The sequence below is a fragment of the Xyrauchen texanus genome, chromosome 39, assembly GCF_025860055.1.
Source record: "Xyrauchen texanus isolate HMW12.3.18 chromosome 39, RBS_HiC_50CHRs, whole genome shotgun sequence".
Taxonomy (NCBI): domain Eukaryota; kingdom Metazoa; phylum Chordata; class Actinopteri; order Cypriniformes; family Catostomidae; genus Xyrauchen; species Xyrauchen texanus.
The window spans coordinates 20,520,366-20,541,419 of NC_068314.1; the positions used below are offsets into that span (position 1 = coordinate 20,520,366).

Below are 21,054 nucleotides of genomic sequence, written 5' to 3' on the forward strand. Positions count from 1 at the left end.
GCCCCATTAACCATCCTCATCCCACCACTAACCTTTTAAATGATTATTTGTGCTTGTTCAATAACATGCACAGGTGCCAGATGTGGATAGAAGTCACTGTAGATCTGGCCTGTAAAAATCACTCACTGACTATATCGCTAATCACAACTGTAATACACATGCGATTTTTAAACATAATCACAAGTAGTGTCACTGCTAGGGTTTTGTGTTATATGGCTCCTTGATGGCACTTTTGACTGATTACAGTCACGCTTGGATGTCGTAGTTGCAAGGTGACCTTACCCCTTCTCAAAACGTATCTGCCTGACACGTTATTGCGTTCACTTACTTACATGTGCTGATCCATGCTAGTGTAATCCAATCAGGTAAGTCTGGTTGCACTATTGAACTAACCTGCAGCCTGTTTAGCTCAATGTGACAATATACAGCTCTTCAAGACTTATTATTCGTGCCAGAAATGAATCACAAATCTGTGATTATTTGTGGCCGTTTGCGCCATACAAGACCTCCTGAATTTGCTTAACGCTGTCAAGTTTTCTTTACTGTGTTGACATATTATCTATTGAAACAGGAAGTCTGGGAGGGACAAATTGTTCCCTTTTTTTTAAATAGCCAACAGGCTTTTGTTACATCACTGCCATGAACCATAGTTTGCTTTCATAGTCACCCCATTCCCTGCGTTTTCCTTTATTTTGCTTTTAAAGATATTGATCAGTTGAAGCTTATCATGATGCTCGTCGGAACTCCAGGGCCAGAGCTCTTGATGAAAATATCTTCGGAGTCTGTGAGTTTTTTTTGTTGTGCCTGAGTCTGACTCCCTCTGTGTTGCAATGACAGCCTAGTGATCTGTTCTGCTTGCTTCAGTCATTCCGATCACACTTCATATTCATGTCACATCTTTTTTTATCCTTTTTTTTACTGGCATGAAATACTCATGTTTGCTAGTTATGCAGTCAGCACCATAATATAGTCAAATAGCTGGCAGATGATTTTGCAAGGTTCTGCTGAAGATCTACCTGTGCATACAGAGTGCACACCAATGCCTTTCATGAGCCTGTTGCCGTCCAAATATCTCGTATGTCGTACTTCCTGTTGCATTTCCTGTTGTTTCTGTCTTAAAGGGTGGTTTACCCATCTCATTGATCATGTCGTTCCAACCCTATATGACTTGTTTTGTTCTGTGGAACACAAAAGGAGAGATATTTAACAGAATGTCTAAGCTGCTCTTTTCCATGTAATGAAAGTGGACGTGAACCAGGACAGCCTTGAATTGTCCTTTTTGGTTGAACCATCACTTTAATCCTGTATTTATTCAAGGAATAATTACAATTCTCTCATCATTTACTCACCCTTATGCCATCCCTGATGTGTATGACTTTCTTCTGCAGAACACAAATGAAGATTTGTTAAAGAATATCTCAGCTCTGTAGGTCCATACAGTGCAAGAGAATGGTGGCCAGAACTTTGAAGCTTCAAAAAGCACATAAAGGCAGCATAAGAGCAATCCATACAACTCCAATGGTTAAATCCATGGAACAGATCCATATTTAATTCCTTTTTTACTATAAATCTCCACATTTGACCAGCCCTAACCAGGTGGCAATATGCATGAAAAATGTAAATTGCCAAAAAATAAAAGAAGAAGAATGTGAACATGAAAGTGGAGATTTAACCACTGGAATCATATGGATTGCTTTTATGCCGCATTTATGCTGCTTTTGGAGCTCAAATATCTGGTCACCATTCACTTGAATTGAATTGACCTACAGAACTGAAATATTCTTCTAATGTTCTGCAGAATAAAATAAGTCGAACACATCTGGGATGGCATGAGGGTGAGTAAATGATTTCATTTCAAAATTTTCATTTTTGGGTGAACTATTTCTTTAGAATCCGAATCAGCATTATTGCCAAGTATGCTTACACATACAAGGAATTTGTCTTTGTGACAGGAGCTTCCAGTGCACAACAATACAAAAAACAATACAAAAACAAATAATAAAAAATAACAATAAATATATATAATTATACATATACGTACAGACACACACCTTCATACATACACACTTACGTAGTGCAATTCTAAAACAAATCCGTTATATAAAGTACAAAATTACAGTATGCAAAAAGTTTTTTTTTTTTTCTTTGTATGTAATGGCACAAGAGGATATGTTAGATAATAGAAATAGACTTAAACTGTGTATTGTACATAATTATTGCTCAATGGGGCGGCATTAAATTTTTATGAGATGGATAGCCTGAGGGGAAAAAACTGTTCCTGTGACTGATGGTTCTGGTGCTCAGAGCTCTGAAGCATCGGCCAGAAGGCTACAGTTCAAAAAGGTATTGGGCTGGGTGAGTGAGTGGGGTCCAGAGTGATTTTTACAGCCTTTTTTCCTTACTCTGGAAGTGTATAGTTCTTGAAGGGGGGCAGGGGCCAACCAATAATCCTCTCAGCAGTCCGAACTCTCCTCTGTAGTCTTCTAATGTCCGATTTGGTAGCTGCACCAAAACAGACAGTTATTGAAGTGCAGAGGACAGACTCAATGACTGCTGGGTAGAACTATATCAACAGCACCTGTGGCAGGTTGAACTTCCTCAGCCGGCAAAGGAAGTACAACCTATTAACCTGCTTTTGTCTGATCTAGCATTGCTTGCACCCTCCCACCATGCCCCCCCTCCTGTCCTGTTTTTCCCTTCTCAAGCTGCAGCGTTAAATAAAAGCAATTCCAAAGATGTTAAATCAGCTGTTTGGTTGAAGTGTCTTTTGTTGATACACTCAATGTGAGTGTATTCTTTTTATTGTAAGACCCTTGACCTGGGTTCTCCAAGATATAAACCAGCTTCAGCAGATAATGCGACTCACAGGGACCCCACCAGCCTCTCTAATAAGCAGGATGCCAAGCCACGAGGTGAGCAAGGACCTGCCCAAAACCATCGTCGTCTGGCCATCTTCACTCTGGAATGAGTGGCCACTGGCCAAATTTCCCAAAATGGATGCTTTCTATTTGTCCTAGGGCGTTCCTTATTTTCCAATCCCTTCCACCGCCTCTCCAAACTACTGCCAGCTTTTTGTTGGAGACACATTGTTGACCTAATTTCAACCCACCGCAATTCCACAGTACACTTCAAGGCTTTTAGATGAATGCCACCACTCATTTTAAACATAGACATGTAGTGAGTGTGGACTGTTTAATCTCTAACTTACAATGTAGAATCTTCTATGTGGTAAACAATATCAGCAATGTTTGTTTAACATGCAGTAGTGCTGGTTAGTATTGTTAGAGGTTCACTGAAACCCAAACTACTGATTGAAACAACTGATGAGAAACTGATTCCATTCAATGGCTGAACATGAACTATGAAGAAATATCAGGTGTTTGTGGCCTTTACAGACGTAAAGAACAGAAGTTTACAGTGGCCCCAAACAGTATTTGGACACTTCAGCCACATTTAAAATGTATGCATGTAATTGCCTTACAAATCAATCCAATTGGCATTTGCAAAAACATTATGCTCGTCAATTTTCAAGGCCATATTTACATTTACTCAGCTGGTCCCAAGATCATAGTTAAAGTGGATTTATGAAGTCACTTCCTCTTATGTTCACACTGGTGTCCTAGAAGAGTAACCACTGTAGTTCCTCAAATTAACTATAGACATGTTCCACAAAGTTTATACTTTTTTTTAAATGGTATGTCTATTGCTTATTTATTATTTAAAACAAGGGTTGCTTAATGTTCCCTTTTGCTACCTACCCTAAAATATTTTATCTAATGCCATGACATACACCCAAATACATGTCTGGGGCCACTGTATATCCATATTTTCTTAACCTCAATGGCCTGGTCCTTTTTGCCATCTCTTTTTACCAAATTATGTCCCATAGATGATGCACAATCTGAGAAGTTCTTGTCTCTTTATTCATACAGTATATGCAAACCGTAAATATTGTTTTTCCTTCAAAAGGCAAGGAACTACATCAACTCCCTGCAACATATGCCGAAGAGGAACTTTGCAGATGTGTTTATTGGAGCAAACCCATTAGGTAATTGTTTTTTTTTTACTTCTCTACACCACTTGTGGTTTCTGAACTTTTTGAACATGCTTGCTTTGAAAAATGAACTTTATTGTATGTGGATGTGATCTCATTAGCTGTGGACCTGCTAGAGAAGATGCTGGTTCTGGACACCGATAAACGGATCACTGCGTCAGAGGCACTTGCGCACCCGTACTTAGCCCAGTATCATGACCCGGATGACGAGCCAGAGGCAGAGCCTTACGATCAGAGCTTCGAGAGTCGTGAGCTTGAGATTGAGGAATGGAAACGTAAGCTTACAGTTTGAAGCATGCATAGTCGATGGATTTACTTGCTGCACTCATGTGGTCTGCTTGAGAATGTTGAAAACATGTTAAGACCAGTGCAGACTGTAAATGCTTAAGTCTAGGAACAGTTGCATGTCACATTTATAATAGGGATGTGCACGAGTAGTCGAATATTCATTCTAAAATAATTATTTGAATAGTAAAAATACTATTCCAATTTCGCAAAGTTTTGTTTGTTGGTCATATATACAGTGAGATGCATGTTAAATCCTAAACACACAAACTAAAACTGGCAGTTATAACAGAATGCACTGGGTGGCGCTGTTGATTATGGACACAAGTTGATCACATTTGTTGAGCAAACGGGTCTGTTATTAATACAATTATCATTTAATTATTCTTAAACACTATTAAAAATCGTATTTTATCTAAATTACACAATGATGATTCATCGACATTATAGACATTACAGTTTTATCGTCTGTTAATGCTGATATTCTGTAAAGCTGCTTTGAAACGATGTGTGTTGTGAAAGGCGCTATACAAATAAAATTGACTTGACATGACTTGACTTCTGTCAGTAGTTCAGATGGACACCAGAAAAGCAGGTTATTGTGAGAATGTGGCTTACTGTGAGAGCTGGGTTCCTGATTAAATGTACTGGAGAAGTGGTGTACAGTTTACTCTCGTATATGTGCAGCTAGTCAGAAAGTAGCATCCCCGTTGTAACGTAATCCCCGTGACGTTCATGTAAACAACAAACATGGCATCCGAGAAAGACTATGCTAGCTGAAGTAAGGGACATTCCATCATTTAATCTGGTGTGTATAAATGAGTATAGTTTACTTAGCACGTGGTTATCAAATAAAATCACTTTATTGTCACACGACCATGTACACAAGTGCAACAGTAGGTAAAATCTTGAAAATGTTTGTTTTTCTCAACAAAAACATGACATGGGATGCAATATAAACATGATAACTATTATATTCAGAGTGTCTATTAAATGCGTCAGTCTACTTTATTAGCGGTTTATTTTTCTTCGCTTTTTATGACCTTAAATACTCTAATACCAAATTATTGATGAATGCCCATCCCTAATTTATACACTGTGTTTGTTTTGTTTATTTGGAGTCCTACAGCAACCCTATAACTATCCATACCACAAAACCTAACTACAAAGATTAAAAAATACAATTTTGTAAAATTATAAACTTAAAAAATCTATTAAGTAGAATCATACTGCCCTATAATTTAAGTGAGCAACAGTGAGGGGAAATGTGATGGAAATGAAGAGAAGAAGCTAGCAGTATGCTAAGCTAATAGGCTAACTGGTTAGCTTGTGAGCTAACTGGAGAAAACAGAAAGTTCGCCAGCTATATCTTTGGTTTAATAATATAATGTGTCTCATGTAATTGGAAAGTTATTCTTTGTTATATTTACACAGTTAAAACAACATAAAAAACAGCGATTGCTTAGGATTTTAATAGTTCTTATAGCCAATAGAATCGCTTTATGATCCAAGGGGGGCGTTACGTGTAGTGGCCGTGTTGTGTAGTGGGTGTTCCTTGTCGTCTTGCGAGACGCAGATACAGTACACTTTGAATTTTGCAATGCAACAATAAATGTGACCGTGCCTTAAGTGTGACATGCTCACAGATGACTGATTAATTGCCTCTAATGAAGTTCTGACAATGTCAGAAATGCACAGCTATTCATGACATGTCTGTATAAGAGAGAGGTTTCATTGTAGTGAGACATTCGTTAAATTATTTTTAAATTACTCTTCACTACACTATGATCAAACTGACCTAAGTTTGCTCTGAAAAATGACCCATCTTTGATGTTTTTTTTTTTTTCAACCACAACTGATTCCAGATAAATGCAGAATATTTTCAACATTAGCACTAGGGCTTGCTTTGGTTTGTGCAGTACCATTTAAATGTTGTGTTTCATTTAGGATGTCAGAACAGAACACAATTAATTGCCCAGTTAACGCTGTCAATCGTGACTAAAGTCGTGGCCAATATGTATCCGTCAAGTCATTAATTACTGTGCCAACAAACAGAATTGCCAAAATAAAATTTGTTTTCAAAACAGCTTTCTAAATGCGCCCCCCATCTGCCATTTGGACAAACAAAGAGATAGTCCTGCCCCCAACTCAAGCCATTGGTTTAGTGACGTTATTGGGGTGAGTCGCTCAAAACAAACACCAATTTTAAATTACCCTATGAATGGCTTACTAATAGTTGTTTGCATATTAAGCTTGAATATTGGAAAGTATATTAACACAGGAAAAAGTTAAATTTTTCAGCTTTAATGTCGTGCAGTGTGCCTTGGTTTTCACGAAAGCTCTCGCTGGCATCATATCTTACAATATGACGAGCAAAAATTGGACTTAAAAGAATCTCACAGTCTTTTAAATGTTTTTTCTATGTATACAGGGCCCATTTGCAGTTGCGTTTGTTCTTTGCCTCAGGGTTTCCTGACAACTTTCATAACACTATCACAGAATTTCTTGTATTCTCATGAGTAGCTCACAATAAGCATCTGTCCCCGCAGGGCTCACATATGAGGAGGTGATCAGCTTTGAGCCTTCCGTGTTCGATGGAGACGAGATGGAATCGTGAGGATCCACCCTTCCTGGTCGGTTCTCTGGATCGTCATCCACACAGGGAAAAAGACATTCAAGTGCCTGCCATTATGAAGTGCTGGCTTCAATGTGTTCTCTGAGATTGCTTATCCCTGCCTTTATACACTCTGTCAAATGAGGGAAACAAAACAAAACACACATGCAAAGTTCTTCACTTGAATTTCAAAAAGGACACGAGATTGTAATGTTTTGTGCACCGTTCTCTTTATATCTTTGATTTCTTCCCCAAAATGAACTATTTTTATGGCCAGACCACTCTCAAATAAGAGTGTAGAAGATAAAAATATGTATTCTCACATATCAGTCAGATGAATATCAGCATTTAAGCTTGCAGCATTTTTAATACTCTCTTTCTGGGGAAGGAAAGCATATACCTTGACTCCAAACTCTGCTTGTTGCCTGTGTATTCCAAATGGCCAGACAAACTCGAGTGCTGTCAAAATGCTACATTTTAGATATGTAAATAAAATGGCACAGCTGTAAATAAAAAAAATGATGTGTGCCAACAGTTTTATTTAGGATTTGCAGTAAAGTACACCATTACCAACTGGTCTCAGAATATGACCTGTAGCTGAAATAGCAAAAACGATCTAACGAGTTAATCCAATCAGCTTTTGTTTTTTTTTCTTCTATTTAGTGCTCCGTGTAGAATGTAAATCAGAAGAGTGCGTCAATGGAGGGTTCTTCTTCCAACTGAGTCTCTGTCCTAGACAATAGTAGATGACAGGATCAGTAATAAATGCTGATTGTATGGATGTAACCATCACTTGGTGTGAGTGTGATGGTGTATAAATAAATTTTTGACAAACTTTTGACATGAAAATGTTACGAGTGAATCTCAGAAAACTGTCCAGGAACATTATATTTTGATATTATTTTATTATTTCTACATTAAAGGCAGTACATTACTTGTACTGCCTTTAATGTATGGTGATATAAATTAAATATAATTTTATTACAGTAAATTTAACTGTATTACAATAATGGGATTTGCACAAAAAACATCTGGACACATTAGAGTAACAAGAATGTATGGTTCTTGGGAAACTTGTGCTTGATTATCATAAAATTGTAATATTATATTTAATCTGGGGTGAAATGTGTCCTCACCAGATGTCGTCTTGACCAGTTTCGTGAGATTCACCCTTATATCTCTTAAATACAGAGGTCTCTGCCTTTTTCCCACCTATGAGTGCAATCCATGTTACAGGGCAGCTGGTAATCTAGCTAGACTGAAGTGCAGTTTTCTTTCTCATTTTGTTCCTTAATTTATTATTTATGAAAGTTGAGAGTAATAGGTTTAACATGGAGATCAATGTTCTAACAGGAAGTTTATATCATCAGGACAATTCTTTGAGTATTGCCACATTATAGTCCATGAAAAACAGTCCCTCATACAGCCTGAGATTTAATGCTTGTGAAAATGAAAGAACCTGAGCCAATACACTGTTCCATTCCATGTGATGCTCTTAATTTAACATCCCAGATTAAAAGACTTGCAAGGAATGTGTGTTTTTTTACAGAATTTCTTTTCAATTGTTTGTGTTCTCTTTTCCACTGTATATTATCACTTAATTTTATTCAGCAATATTGTCTGTGTTGAGTATGTATCGTATGTAAGACAGTGCGTTTCTGTTGCACATTTACAGTGAAGATGTGTCAGTCAGAAGACAGATAACGTGGTGCATTCAGCAGTAAAATCCATTAATTGTGATTTAATTTTTCATGGAAAAGAGATCATCTTGTCTCTCTTTAGTGCATACAACAAGTTTTTCCTCATTCAACCATGATAAGCAATTACAGGATGTGGTCTGTAAACAACTGTTGCTATACAGGAGTAGAGGCAGTTATTTTTCACATCATGGATTCTTTGATATAACTCTTGCAAAACAAGTAGATTTATGGTTTATAATTCATTCTCAACAATAAATTTTTTGAAAGAGACTGGTGTGTGTTGCATTAGTTCAATGTAATTCTTAACAAATACTGCACTCAAGTGGTTGATTCTCATACAAATATAGAGTTGTGAAAGGTTATTTATAATGGTTGTGAAAAGAAATTCCTTTAAATTCCTTAGAATCACATCAAATAGAATTGTGTAATGTTTAACCAAATTAAATTAACAAAGCTTAAAAGATGTAGGTTTTCTACATTTTATTAAAGAGTACTCTGTTCAATTTTGTTAAAGGGATAGTTCACCCAAAAATGACAATGTTCTTATGTGCTCACACTCATGCCACCACAGATGTGTATGACTTTCTTCAGCAGAACACAAACAGATATTTTAGAAGAATATCTCAGCTCTGTAGGTCCATACAATGCAAGTGAATGGTGACTAAAACTTTAAAAAGCACATAAAGGAAGCATAAAAGTAATCCATATGACATCAATGGTTTAATCCATGTCTTCTGCAGCCATTCAATAGGTTTTGGGTGAGAACAGTCCAAAATGTTACTCCTTTGCCACTATCTTTTCAATGAGAGAATTTTCATTTGTTGGGTGAACTATTCAATAAATTAAAATGTGTAAATCTGTGTGTATTACAAATCAATTAATGGCTCGAGAAATTAATTGTTACATGTTTTTGAGGCTAGTTGTCACTTTTTTTCTCCAGTGAACATTTCTTAGTTTATTTTTGAAAGTCATAGAGCCTTGGCTACAGAAAAGCTTTTGAACATTTTTACCTTTATTGCCACTTGGGGGAGATACCATTCATTGATCAGATTTAGCCAACAAATATTGTAATTGATTAATTGTAGAAACATTTGGTGTATTACATTTAAAACACACATGACAAAATGTTTTTCTTCGATTATTTGAATTATTTTTCTTATTTATGTCTGTATCTTGTTTATACATTTTTTATTCTAATTTTTATTTCTTTTATTTGTTTATTTTCCCCTTCATTTACATTTACATTTACATTTATGCATTTGGCAGACGCTTTTATCCAAGAATGTACATCCAGTGTTGTCCTGGGTGTGAGAAAATGCTAATTATTTAGTGAACCTGCGATCTGAAAGAATCACACTGAATCGCGATTGTATTCGAACCGTTTTGCTAAGCCATTCGGCCAATTCACTGAGAAGAATCGATTCAAAAGAACGATTCAGTCGAGAATCGGGCATTGCTTGTTCTGATTTCAAACAACCGACAGAAATACGTACACAAGTAATGATTGCTGATTAAATATTCTTAAGTAAATGTTTCTCAGGTCATTGCAGTGCGTACAGCCGGACCGCTGTAGGCGCAACAGTCTTTTTTAAACTAGTGAACTTATTATTTTGAGCTTCGAAGTAGAAAAACAATTTTAAACGAGCGAATTGTTGCATGATACCGGAACTATTTTTTCTTCCACTCATTTTGACGTGCAGAGATGCTAAAATACACCAGCAGTCACACACAGCCATTTCAGTCATCACTTGTTCAAAGAGGGAGCAGTTCTTTCCTGAGATAATGACAGAAAAACAGCATCTGGAGTTATTCACACCAAGTAATGACAAACCTAGACATGACATGTATTATAATGTGTTTGTGTAACCATTTTTACAGGCTTATTTAAATTCAGAGGTGTTAAAATATTGATAATGATCTTTAATCCTCGTTAATAAATTATTAAATTATTATAAATATTATGAATTATTTAATTAATAATTAACTACCCACGGATTTACTGTAGTAATATTGTATTAACTATGACTAGTAACCACGACTGTAGTAACCATGTTATTTTATTTATTTATTTATTGGCAGTAACCAAGGTTTTGATACAATTAACCATGGTTTTACATATTGTAAATTTGTTTTAGTAATAGTAATAATATCTATGATTCAGTTTGTGGTTTTATATGTTGCTTATACTTACTACTTTTTAAAAGGTAAACAAAGCAGCCTAATCATTTTCCAGTTTTATATTAAAAAAGACAAAAGTAATCAGATACAAATTTTATACAGATAATTCGTATAAAATTTTGTATTTATTAGAGGTATCGTATATGTATCGATATCGGCGATACTGGCCTAAAAGTACTTGGTATCGGATCGAAAAGAAAAAAGTGGTATCGCCCATCCCTACTGTCTATGAGGGCGACACAATTGTTCGGGAAGTTTTGTGCGCATGCGCGGACCGTTACATTTGAGTGAATGTGAACGCTTAGCCGGTGCAGCATGGAAAGGAAAGGTAAGCATCAAAGCTATACAACTGCAGTCCTTCACGACAACACACATGAAAATAGCACTCATATAAAAACGAATAAACACTTCACATTGCTTAAGTCGTATCCTCATTGTCGCACATAGGCGACAGAGTAAGACGTTCCAGTGTTTGATAATGGAGACAAAAGCCCATGTGTTTAGCTGCTGCTAATATATAGCGGTACTGAAGCGTTACAAGAACATCTCGTAATCTCATATACACACAACGTTTCTTGCTTATATATGACACGTTTGGTTTGTTTCTGGTTGTAGTTTTGGTTTGAGGTAATAATTGTTTATTCCATGTACTCATTTGTGAGTCTCTGCTAGCTAAACATGTATTACGGTACATCTTTAACAATAAAACGTTTATAACAATGAAGTTGATACGGTGCTGTGGTGAAAACGTTATCCTTTTTGCTGTTGTTTGTGTAAACAAAGTGCTGGCAGCATTAAATGTGAAGAATTTAACACGCAAATACATTTAAAGTGTTACGCATTTCACGTTCCTTACTAAAAACGTACCATTGTAACCATCATTTCTCTCAAATACTATAAATTGCTAATAGCTACAAGTTGTTGCGGTAAAGTAATTAAATTAATCTGGGGTCTCCTTCAAACATAAGAATCTTTAAGAATCGTTCTCTCAGTTTCCCCATTGATTTTGTTGTGTTGTAGTAGTAACACTAACTGTAGTAAATAATATTTAGGAGATCATCATGACTATCATGGTAACTTTAAGGGTTTTATAGCAGAATAAAATCAAAATGTGGTCCTGAAACTGGTCTCTACAAGTGAAAGTTATGTTTATCTCGGCAGTTATTTACTTGTTAGAAGACCTACAAGACTATGTGCAGAAATGTAAATTATTAGTGGGAAAAGTGCCAAAATTAAACAGATTTGTTGTTCTCTGACAGTACTTGCACTTCAGGCGAGGAAGAAAAGGACCAAACCCAAGAAACCAGGCAAAAAGTGAGTATTTATTTTTTGTTTAACCTTGAACTCATGGTATATTGAGAGAGGTGAGATGTGACAGGAAGCATTATCTGTTTCTGTTGCATTTATCATAAGATATTTAAAGTAAAAATAATTAAATCATAGCCTATTTCAGTATCTAATTGTCCAAACAGTTTGTGTATCTTCTGGAGACAGGATGGGTGTTTCATAACATAATTTGTAATTTGATCATTCTTAATTCTTTGTATTTTGCTCTTCAACTACAAAGGTGAGTCACACATATATTGAATAATATGTTTAAAATACTTTTTAGAGTCCTCCTTGCTGACCTGTCATCACTCTGTTCCTCACAACATACACCGAAGTGCATGCGGGCTGCTCCAGTTTCCCTCATGTAATTGAGTAAACATGGGGTGAGGCAGAACATTTGACCTAGAAATAAACTGATATTTGGGTCTTTAAGTGTGTGTTCACACTTGGCAGGTTAGATTAAAACGAACTCTGGTGCGATTGCTCTGTTAGATTGTGTTCACACTTGTAGTTAAGTTCTCTTGGTCCAGACCAAAAAAGAAAATCATACATTTAGTCCTGGTTCGCTTAGCATTCACACTGGCATTTATAACACCGAACCTAAAAATACAAAACAAAAGGCTTAAGGATAAGGTCACAACTTGATTGGACAGCTTTTATGACGTATGTTTTGTGACGGAACTTGCCGAACATCCAAAATAATGCTGGTTGCTGGGCTAAATGCACTTGTTTTATTTATGTATATATGATGGTATTTTTACCTGCTGAGAACAAACAAAGAGCTAATATAATGTGTAAAGGAGTCAAAACAGTGCTAGGAATTCCTCCGTTGCACACACAAACGAAGATACTGAATTGTAATGGGCAACATAGCTGATAAGATGAGAAGAACCAGGTATGTTTGAGGTCAGTATTAAAGGCAAAACACTTCCTGTTATTGGTCCGTTTAGACGTCTTTGGTCCATGCTGCATTCATATATCATTTGAACCCTCCGGAGTTCGTTTGGAAGTGGACCGAGTCCCTTTACTGAATAAACCGCTGTGTTTCACTAAACATTGAATAAGAAAATCTTTGCGCTCATTGGCCGCTGCCTATGTAGATGCGCGTGTATATGCTTGGCATGTTTGGTGATGCAAAGAGCAAAAAGAACACAATGGAGCATACTTATCATCATGCTTTAGAAGCAGAGGCAACAAGAGATTCAGTCGCTGTACTGCCAAAGAAGCGAAAAAGGTCAGACGCAAGAAGACAGAAAGACCGGCAAAGGCAAAAAACAAAGTAAACATCGGTACAGCATACACAAGGTGGAAAGATTTGATGATTGTGAAAAACATGAGTAGTGATGCAGATGTTGCTGCTTTTTTGTTGGACAGGTAAGACCTTATTAATTGTCTAGACCGCTCTCTAAAATAGTATCAGAGGAATTTACAGAAAACGCTTACAAGTTTCCCTCTAACTTTTAAAAATGACATGTGTAGTCAACGGATGTTAGTAATGGACAGTTTTCAGCTGTGTTTATAAACGCAAACGGAAAGCAATGTGTAATTTTATTTACTTTTCGTTTAGTAGCTTGGCACAGCGATTGTTGTGGATTTTGAGTAAATCATGACGTTGGTTTGCTTGGAAACAAAACAAGTTCTACAAATACAGTATAAATTGGATCGTCAAAAACAATTCTAATCTTTACTATAGCATTCTGTATCGCTAGATAATTGAGGTTTATTTCATGCTAATCTAATAAAGGTAATAACTGTCTTTAGGAATAACGTGTAGACAGTCTCCAAAGATTATTGATATGAGAGACAATACAAATCTGTCCTTAACTGTAGTAGTCTGTTCACTTTAATTCTGACGTTTGTTTTTAGGCAACGCAATTATATTGTAGTAGTAATAACTAACTTTAGAATGACCTCACAATCTGACATTTTCCACATGCGAATGATATTCCAAAGCTGGCAGGGGCAACAGAGACAGTCATGCTTATCCACATCGATAGATGGCAGTACAGCGTCTATCACCACTGTTGTATAGGTACTTGAAGTACACGAAGAAGAGCAATACTAATGCTAGCTAGAGAACTACTGAATGCCCCTTTAAACACAAGCTGCATCTGAAATTGTGTAAGGTCAGAATATGTACTGCATTTGATGAAGGAAAAAAAGTATGTTCTTTTGGTATGCATGCGAGTAGTATGAATTGATTCCCAACATACTTCATTGGGGAGTGTGTGCATTCTCATACCATGACTCGCAATAACCACGGAAATGTTCTACTCTGGTTTTGTTAAACAAGCACTATTTATGTATAAGGAAAAACATTTTCAGTATCTATAGCACTTACAGTTGAAGAGAGCCACATTGGACACAGCTACAGTTATGTATGTCACACATCATTTTGTCTTGTGTACATTTATTATGATAAACAATCATGTCTGAAACTGAACCATATTAACAGTTAGCACTCATGCTTCTAACATGTTAAGCTATGGTGCTCATGTCAGTGATGCAGATTTTAGGCCGCCCTTCCATGTGTCCCGATCCCATTCTCCCCTATCTACCCCAAATAAGTTCCTGTCTTACCTTCACAATGTAAATCTTATAAAGAGGTAAAAGCTACAAAATGAATTGAAAAATGTTAAAAAGTCCTTTTAAGAATCAAACCCTAAAAAATGACCAGTGGCAATAATGAAAAATTTTAGAAATCTTTATCTTAGTACAGAAACCACTGTGAAACCATCTGTGAGAGATCCTCTCTAAAGCTCGTGCAACACTAGCTGATTTACAGTGATTTTTAGGTGCGAGCTTTATTTACATAGTCACCAGCCAGGCAGAGGGAGAAGAAGCACTCATTAAAGTCTGCCAGTGGGAGGTCGTTCATTTCTTAATCGTTGGGGGACTCCCTGCTAAGTTAATTTTTTTTACAGCTACAGGAAAAAGGATCCAACATGACAGAAAAAATACTTCTGTCACCAGGGTGGGCTTTTGTGTTCTCGTCAATTGACCAATGAGCTTCTTCTTTTACTGAAGAACTGACAAGATGTCAAGCTGATCCGAATGTTTTCATTGCACTCATCTGCATATAAGCACAAATGATGATTGTAATCCGTAGTGATTCTGTCACCCAAGCATTTTTCTCCTTCACTAAAATGACTAATGAAATCAGAAAACGGAGGCACAACAATCAGTTTTTATTTAGTGTAACTTCTTTACTCACTGACACCTGCATATGAACATAACGCTCTATGGCAAGCCTTCTCCGACTGAAGAGCGAAATCTCCTCAAAACAGTCTGCGTGTGTGACACCCTTGGCCAAAATCAAGTTGTTAAGAGCCTGCTAGTGTGACGGCAACTTAATATAGCTTCTAAGGTCTGTGCATCCATGTGTGTGCTTGTTTCTCTTGGTCTCTTTAAAACTGGACAACTGAGGGTCTGCCCTGAAGTGAGTTGTTACGTAAGAGTGCTTTGTGACAGCTATCAAGACTGATGTGCTTTATTTTCTCATACACAAACACACTTTTATATTCAGAATGCTAAGGTGAACCATGTGAAGAAGGGAACATGCCCTCTGGGATCTGTCAGTGTCCGTGAAATATGACATGATAAACCGAATCTTTGCTCAGGCCCCTCAGCAGGACGAATGAGAGGTTCATGACCAGATCACTTTTATTGTCTTTAAATCCCCCCTGTGGTGCATTTATGCCACACCGTGCTTGGCAAGAGTGAGTAATAACTCGCTTATAAGCCGCCTCCTCCGCTCTTTTTTTTCTCTTGCCTTTCCCCTCCCTTCTGTGCTGCCTTGTTTTCCGACTCAATAGTGTTCGTTCAGTAGTGTTGGGGCGACCAGTGTGCAGAGAGCAGGCAAACGCGCTCTGGGATATGTGGAGAGGACAAAGTCTGAGCTGCATTTCAATTCTGCCTCTTACTGCGCCATTATCTCCTCTGCCATGTGGCTACTTGACTGGATCGCCTCGCTCAACACAGCCATGGTTAAAATTGCCAGTGGTCTAAGGTGCAAGTGAGTGTCTCTTTATGTGTGTGTGTGTGTGTGTGTGTGTGTGTGTGTGTGTGTGTGCGCAGACAGCAAGTGGAATCTGAGGTGGGACTTCTGACTTATTGATGTTTGATTAATTTTTTAATCAGGCCACTGATGCGTTCGTTCAGGGTGCACATTAGATCTGTCCTTTTGCAGAGTCTGAAGCCAAAAAGAGATATGCGTTTGCCCTGAGGAGTTGCTTCTGCAGTACAAAAAAAGATCCCTCACTGCTGGTGGGATGCATGCATGCTTGGATGCAAGAAAATACATGCTTCTCAACTTTGTTGACTGCCCTTTTCCATCATGCATCCTGCAGAGGTGGGACTCGATTTTTATTGGTATAGACCCCACCTGGCTGGTGTGATGCATGCATGAGGTGAATGCATGTGTGTTTGCTGAGTTGGGAAGTTCTTCCCCCTGGTGGATGTGCCCTGCCCATCACTGTATGAAACTCCTGGTGCAGTGCTGGAAGACTTAAACGGCTGTTATCACCGTTCTAGCTGCATTGTTTTTGTCTAGCTATGCGGGTACTCATTATGTAAGCTGTATCATTCATGATTGCAGCACAGTGGGTCTGGAGGACTGCGGATTGAGCATGTAGCTCTCTGCGCCAGCTGTGTGAAACCAAATCAGGTCACGGAGTAGTGTTGTCACGGTACCAACATTTCAGTAGTTAGTACCGATACCAGTAACATTTCACGGTTCTTGATACAAAATTTCTATAGCAAAAAATATGCTAATATTTAGAGATGCACCGATCGACCGGCCAGGGACCAGAATTAGCCGATTTTCCGGTAATCGGCCGGTCAGCCTCACGTCTTTCCGATTCCAAGCCGGTCCGTTTTGTTGCCAGCGGCGCAGGAAAATTATGGAATTCATGGCCCTGGATAAGACCAGCTGTTCTCCATAGTTGAGGACAGATGGTTCAGAAATCGGATACATTTCCTCGATACAGAGTATGAGGTACTTTCCGACGTCGCGTTGCCCGAGTTGTTTAATCTCGTGCATGTAACACATGCAGACTGTTATCTGTCAACATTTGGGTATGTAGGCATGGGCATTGTCGATATGGATTCGGGATATGAAATTAAATTCTTCCATCCAGCTGTTGTTAAATTTACATGTATATTTTGTTTTTTTCACCGGAGCACCAGCTGATTCTTCTCCTCCCATCTACCAGTGATGCTTGATTTAACATCCCGCGTCTACTGCCTGTGCAGATATCAACAGCGCAAATGGGTTTTGGTTGCCAGATTGTGGTCATAAATGATTTGTAATGTGTATGATGTGTCGATTGTTTGAGTACGATGCATTTCATTCAAGATCTGGCAACTGGGACCACCTTGGAATAATATATTGATGTGATTATTCATATAACGTGGTTTGGGCCATACAAATTACGGGAGTTTTTTTGGGAGAAATAACAAAACTGGAGACTCCCGGGAAAAACTGGAGTGTTGACAGATATGCAAGCCGTTCCCGAAGCAGTGCTACGTTTTACAACTGATATTTGTACATCTAACGTATGTTGAGCGTATTGGACACTTCAGTTTTTCAGATCTTTGGAATTGTTTTGTTAGACGAGTAATAAAGAGAAAAAGGTCAATTTATAAAAATAGTGGAAAATGACATCTGTTATATAAAGCAACTCATTTGCAGTTAATTGTTATTTCTACCTCTTTCTAGTCACAGAGCACTTTATTTTGAGAGTTGTTTAAGTGAGAGAAGATCCTGTAACTTAATGCAGTTTGGGGGAAATTGTAATGTTTAATAATTTATTTTATTATGAAAATAAAATTTAGCATTGAAGAAAGGTAGATTTTATTTGTATATGTGGTCAATAATAGTTCTTAGAAAGAAAATCACATTTGCAAAAAATCGGAAATCGAAATCGTCCAAGAAAATTGCAATCGGTTGAACACACCAGTTTAGTTATTTTTTATTATTTAATAATTATTTTAATAGTTTATTTTCCAGAAAATTTTTCAATGTTCCAGAACAAAGTTTAATTTAATCATCATAATGGTTACTAATGAATTAATTCTTAAAACATTTAACGAGTTAAAAGTTTCTACATTTCATTGGATACATTTTTTTGGCAAACTTTTATTCAACGGCTGTCTTGCTTGTGATCTTTTGATGAATTATTATTATTATTATTAAAGTGAATATTACATTTTACTATAGAGTTATAATATATTTGTATTCAATTTCAGGCATCTAGATTTGTTTTTATTCGTGCTATAATTATGGTGTGCGGTTTTTGCCGCAAACTTCACTTTTCCAGATAAACAGTTCATCACGGCCCAGTGTGATCATTGAAGTCACGTCTGAATCTCATTCTCTTTACACTGGCCTTTGAGCCTGACAAATAAAATGTAGGACACAGTTTTGGACTGTTTGTGTTTTAGACTACTGGTGTTTGTGTATGTGGTTATTTTGAAAAGTTATATTTTAAATTGTATTACTGTGAAGCACTTTGGTCTACTCATTTGTTTTAAATGCAATATACATAAAGCTGAGCCGATATTAAAGTGTAACTGCTGTGATTTTGAATTATATAAATATATATTTTACATGTGCTGCGTGGTTTACAATGGATAAGTGCTCTGCTCTGTCATCTGATACAACGTAAATGATTCTTGACGTCTGTGGAGTTTATAGTGGATGAGCGGTCAGATTTACTTAAAGAACGCTGCTCATCAATGGTAAGATTGCAGCATTTAGTGGTTTAATAAATAACACTAGGACATGTCATAATAAGAATATTATGTGATGTCAAATTTGAGACTTGTTCACTAACCAATCACATATACCATCTCTCTTTCAAAACCCTCATATTTTCTTTCTTGGCACACAAAACGTGTATATATAAATTATAATCATGGTCAAACAAATTTATGCTTTGGTTTAGGTATTGGGTTTGGGTTATGGGTTAAAATGACAAAAGATCTCATGATCGAGTGTTTGCTTTCCTCGTCGTACACAGAAGGACTTTTTTTTTTTTTACAATACTATCATGGTTACATGGTTAGGTTTAGGGTCTGGGTAAGGTGTTACACTTTGTCAGGTTTACCTTTGCACAGAATTTTTTTTCCACAAGGGAGAAACGAAACATCAGGGTCTACACTATTGAAGTGAATGTGATTGATGTATAAGTTGTAAGTTTGCGTATGAACAATCTTGCACAATTTCTTATGAATTTGCCGCCTCGTACTATTCTTACAAATTCTCATGAGATCGGATTTGAAAAACACAACTCACTACCAATCGACCACAACAACCACCTACAATGTCCAACTATGCTTATGGTGTGTTTTGAACATAAAAGAACCGCTCATTTTCTTCTCAAAATTTTTAAATGTAGTAGCTGTTCACTCTTTTAGAACTTTTAATATAGCAATATATAACTTAAGAGCCATTCACACAGGATGTGTTCTTGCTTTCAAAAACAGATAGACAGAACACAGGGGGCTCGAAGTTGAAGTACTTTTAACTTGACACAGCATCTAAAAATGCAATGTTTAAGGTGAAAAACGCTGACAAAAACAGCAAGATGTGATACAAAGAATGACACATTTACTGTAATTTAGATACATTTAAATAGACCAACAATTAAAAGATGGAATACAAGAACATTTCCTGTGTAAAAGGACACTTTGAATCATGAAATGCATACACGTCTGTGAAATGCACACATACTGTACATACACTAATCAGCAGAGACTGATGTTCTGTCATCATGCTCTCTGATAACCTCTATCTCTCTCTCTCTCTCTCTCTCTCTGGTTGGGACAAATTGCGTAATAGATCAGTTTTAATCTAGTAAGACTGGTGATGCTTGAAGTAAAGGGCAGCTCTCTGTCAGCAAGCTAATTCAGCAGCATCAGTCTTAATATGTCGCCCTATTCTGAAACAAAAGCTTTACTTGTTTAGCATACTGCAGGGTGGCACAGACAGAATGCAGTAGAGTAAGCTGTTCTTTCTTGGGTTATGCATTGCAGTAAGAAGTTATACTGGATGAGCAGGGTTCAACAGTAAGGATTTTTCTTGCTGGCCCGGATGGGCCAGTAATTCAGATTTATTCTTGCCATGCTGACATTGTCCTTGCCCCACCAAAAACAATTAAACATTGTATTTTTAGCAATATATTTTTATATAAAGTTGTTTTTCCATATCAATAACTTGGTATTATACAGCTATAATGTGACTTCATGAGATGTGTATATCATGTGCACTTTTGCTGGAAAGCTTTTGCTACAAAACATTATTTATTGGTTTTTATTCTTAGATGAATGTTTATATTCTATATACATAATGATGTTTATATGACTACAAGACAATCTTTCAATTTAAATTAAAAACAAGTCTTTTAGCCAGCTAGATAATGTTACCTTGGTGTCAATTTTAATTGTCTGAAAATAACTGAATGTGTCTATTATGAATGTTTGAAATTAGCCAAGGCCATTCTTACATTGAAAATAAGGTGGATACGAATCAGAGTTTTTAGAGTTTTTGTTTGCACCGGAGAATAAAATATCTTGTTCCAGTGCCTTCATTTTCTGCATGCGTTTGTGCGACATTCACTCCTATTCAAAGTGTTGTGCCACCGCACATTTAGGCATGATGCACAGCCATTTTTTTTTCTTTGTTAGAAGATATAGTCCCAGATATTTATACTTTTAAAAGGATTTTACAAGGTTAAAAGTTGGCCTCTTTGGTCATAACAGTAAGTGAGGTGAGGTAAACGGGTGTTTCGCATTATGGCTGTTTCTATATTGTTTATTTTCGCATGGCTGGTATGCGGTATTGGCCAATCAGTATTTATGAGTGTAACTATCTGTTTTACAATGTATAATGA

At 36.9% G+C, this 21,054-nt stretch overlaps 2 protein-coding genes across 5 annotated transcripts in view; both read left to right on the forward strand.

Moving 5' to 3' along the window:
• The window catches only part of LOC127632472 (mitogen-activated protein kinase 14B-like), a 45,612-nt gene extending 36,695 nt beyond the window's left edge, over positions 1-8,917 (forward strand). The window contains exons 9-12 of one of the 2 annotated variants that reach the window (XM_052111061.1): positions 705-784; positions 3,970-4,048; positions 4,156-4,329; positions 6,889-8,917. In XM_052111061.1, the coding sequence (XP_051967021.1) occupies positions 705-784; positions 3,970-4,048; positions 4,156-4,329; positions 6,889-6,956 (401 nt within the window). In that variant the 3' untranslated portion in view covers positions 6,957-8,917. Of the gene's footprint in view, positions 1-704; positions 785-2,832; positions 2,913-3,969; positions 4,049-4,155; positions 4,330-6,888 lie in introns of both variants that reach the window. The other variant, XM_052111060.1, reaches the window with a different exon arrangement.
• A 1,477-nt stretch (positions 8,918-10,394) lies between these two features.
• LOC127632471 (SRSF protein kinase 1-like) overlaps positions 10,395-21,054 on the forward strand; it is a 56,721-nt gene continuing 46,061 nt past the window's right edge. Inside the window, exons 1-2 of one of the 3 annotated variants that reach the window (XM_052111056.1) lie at positions 10,395-10,472; positions 12,091-12,145. In XM_052111056.1, the coding sequence (XP_051967016.1) occupies positions 10,436-10,472; positions 12,091-12,145 (92 nt within the window). In that variant the 5' untranslated portion in view covers positions 10,395-10,435. Of the gene's footprint in view, positions 10,473-11,104; positions 11,160-12,090; positions 12,146-15,834; positions 16,176-21,054 lie in introns of those variants that run through there. The other 2 variants (XM_052111058.1, XM_052111057.1) reach the window with 2 other exon arrangements.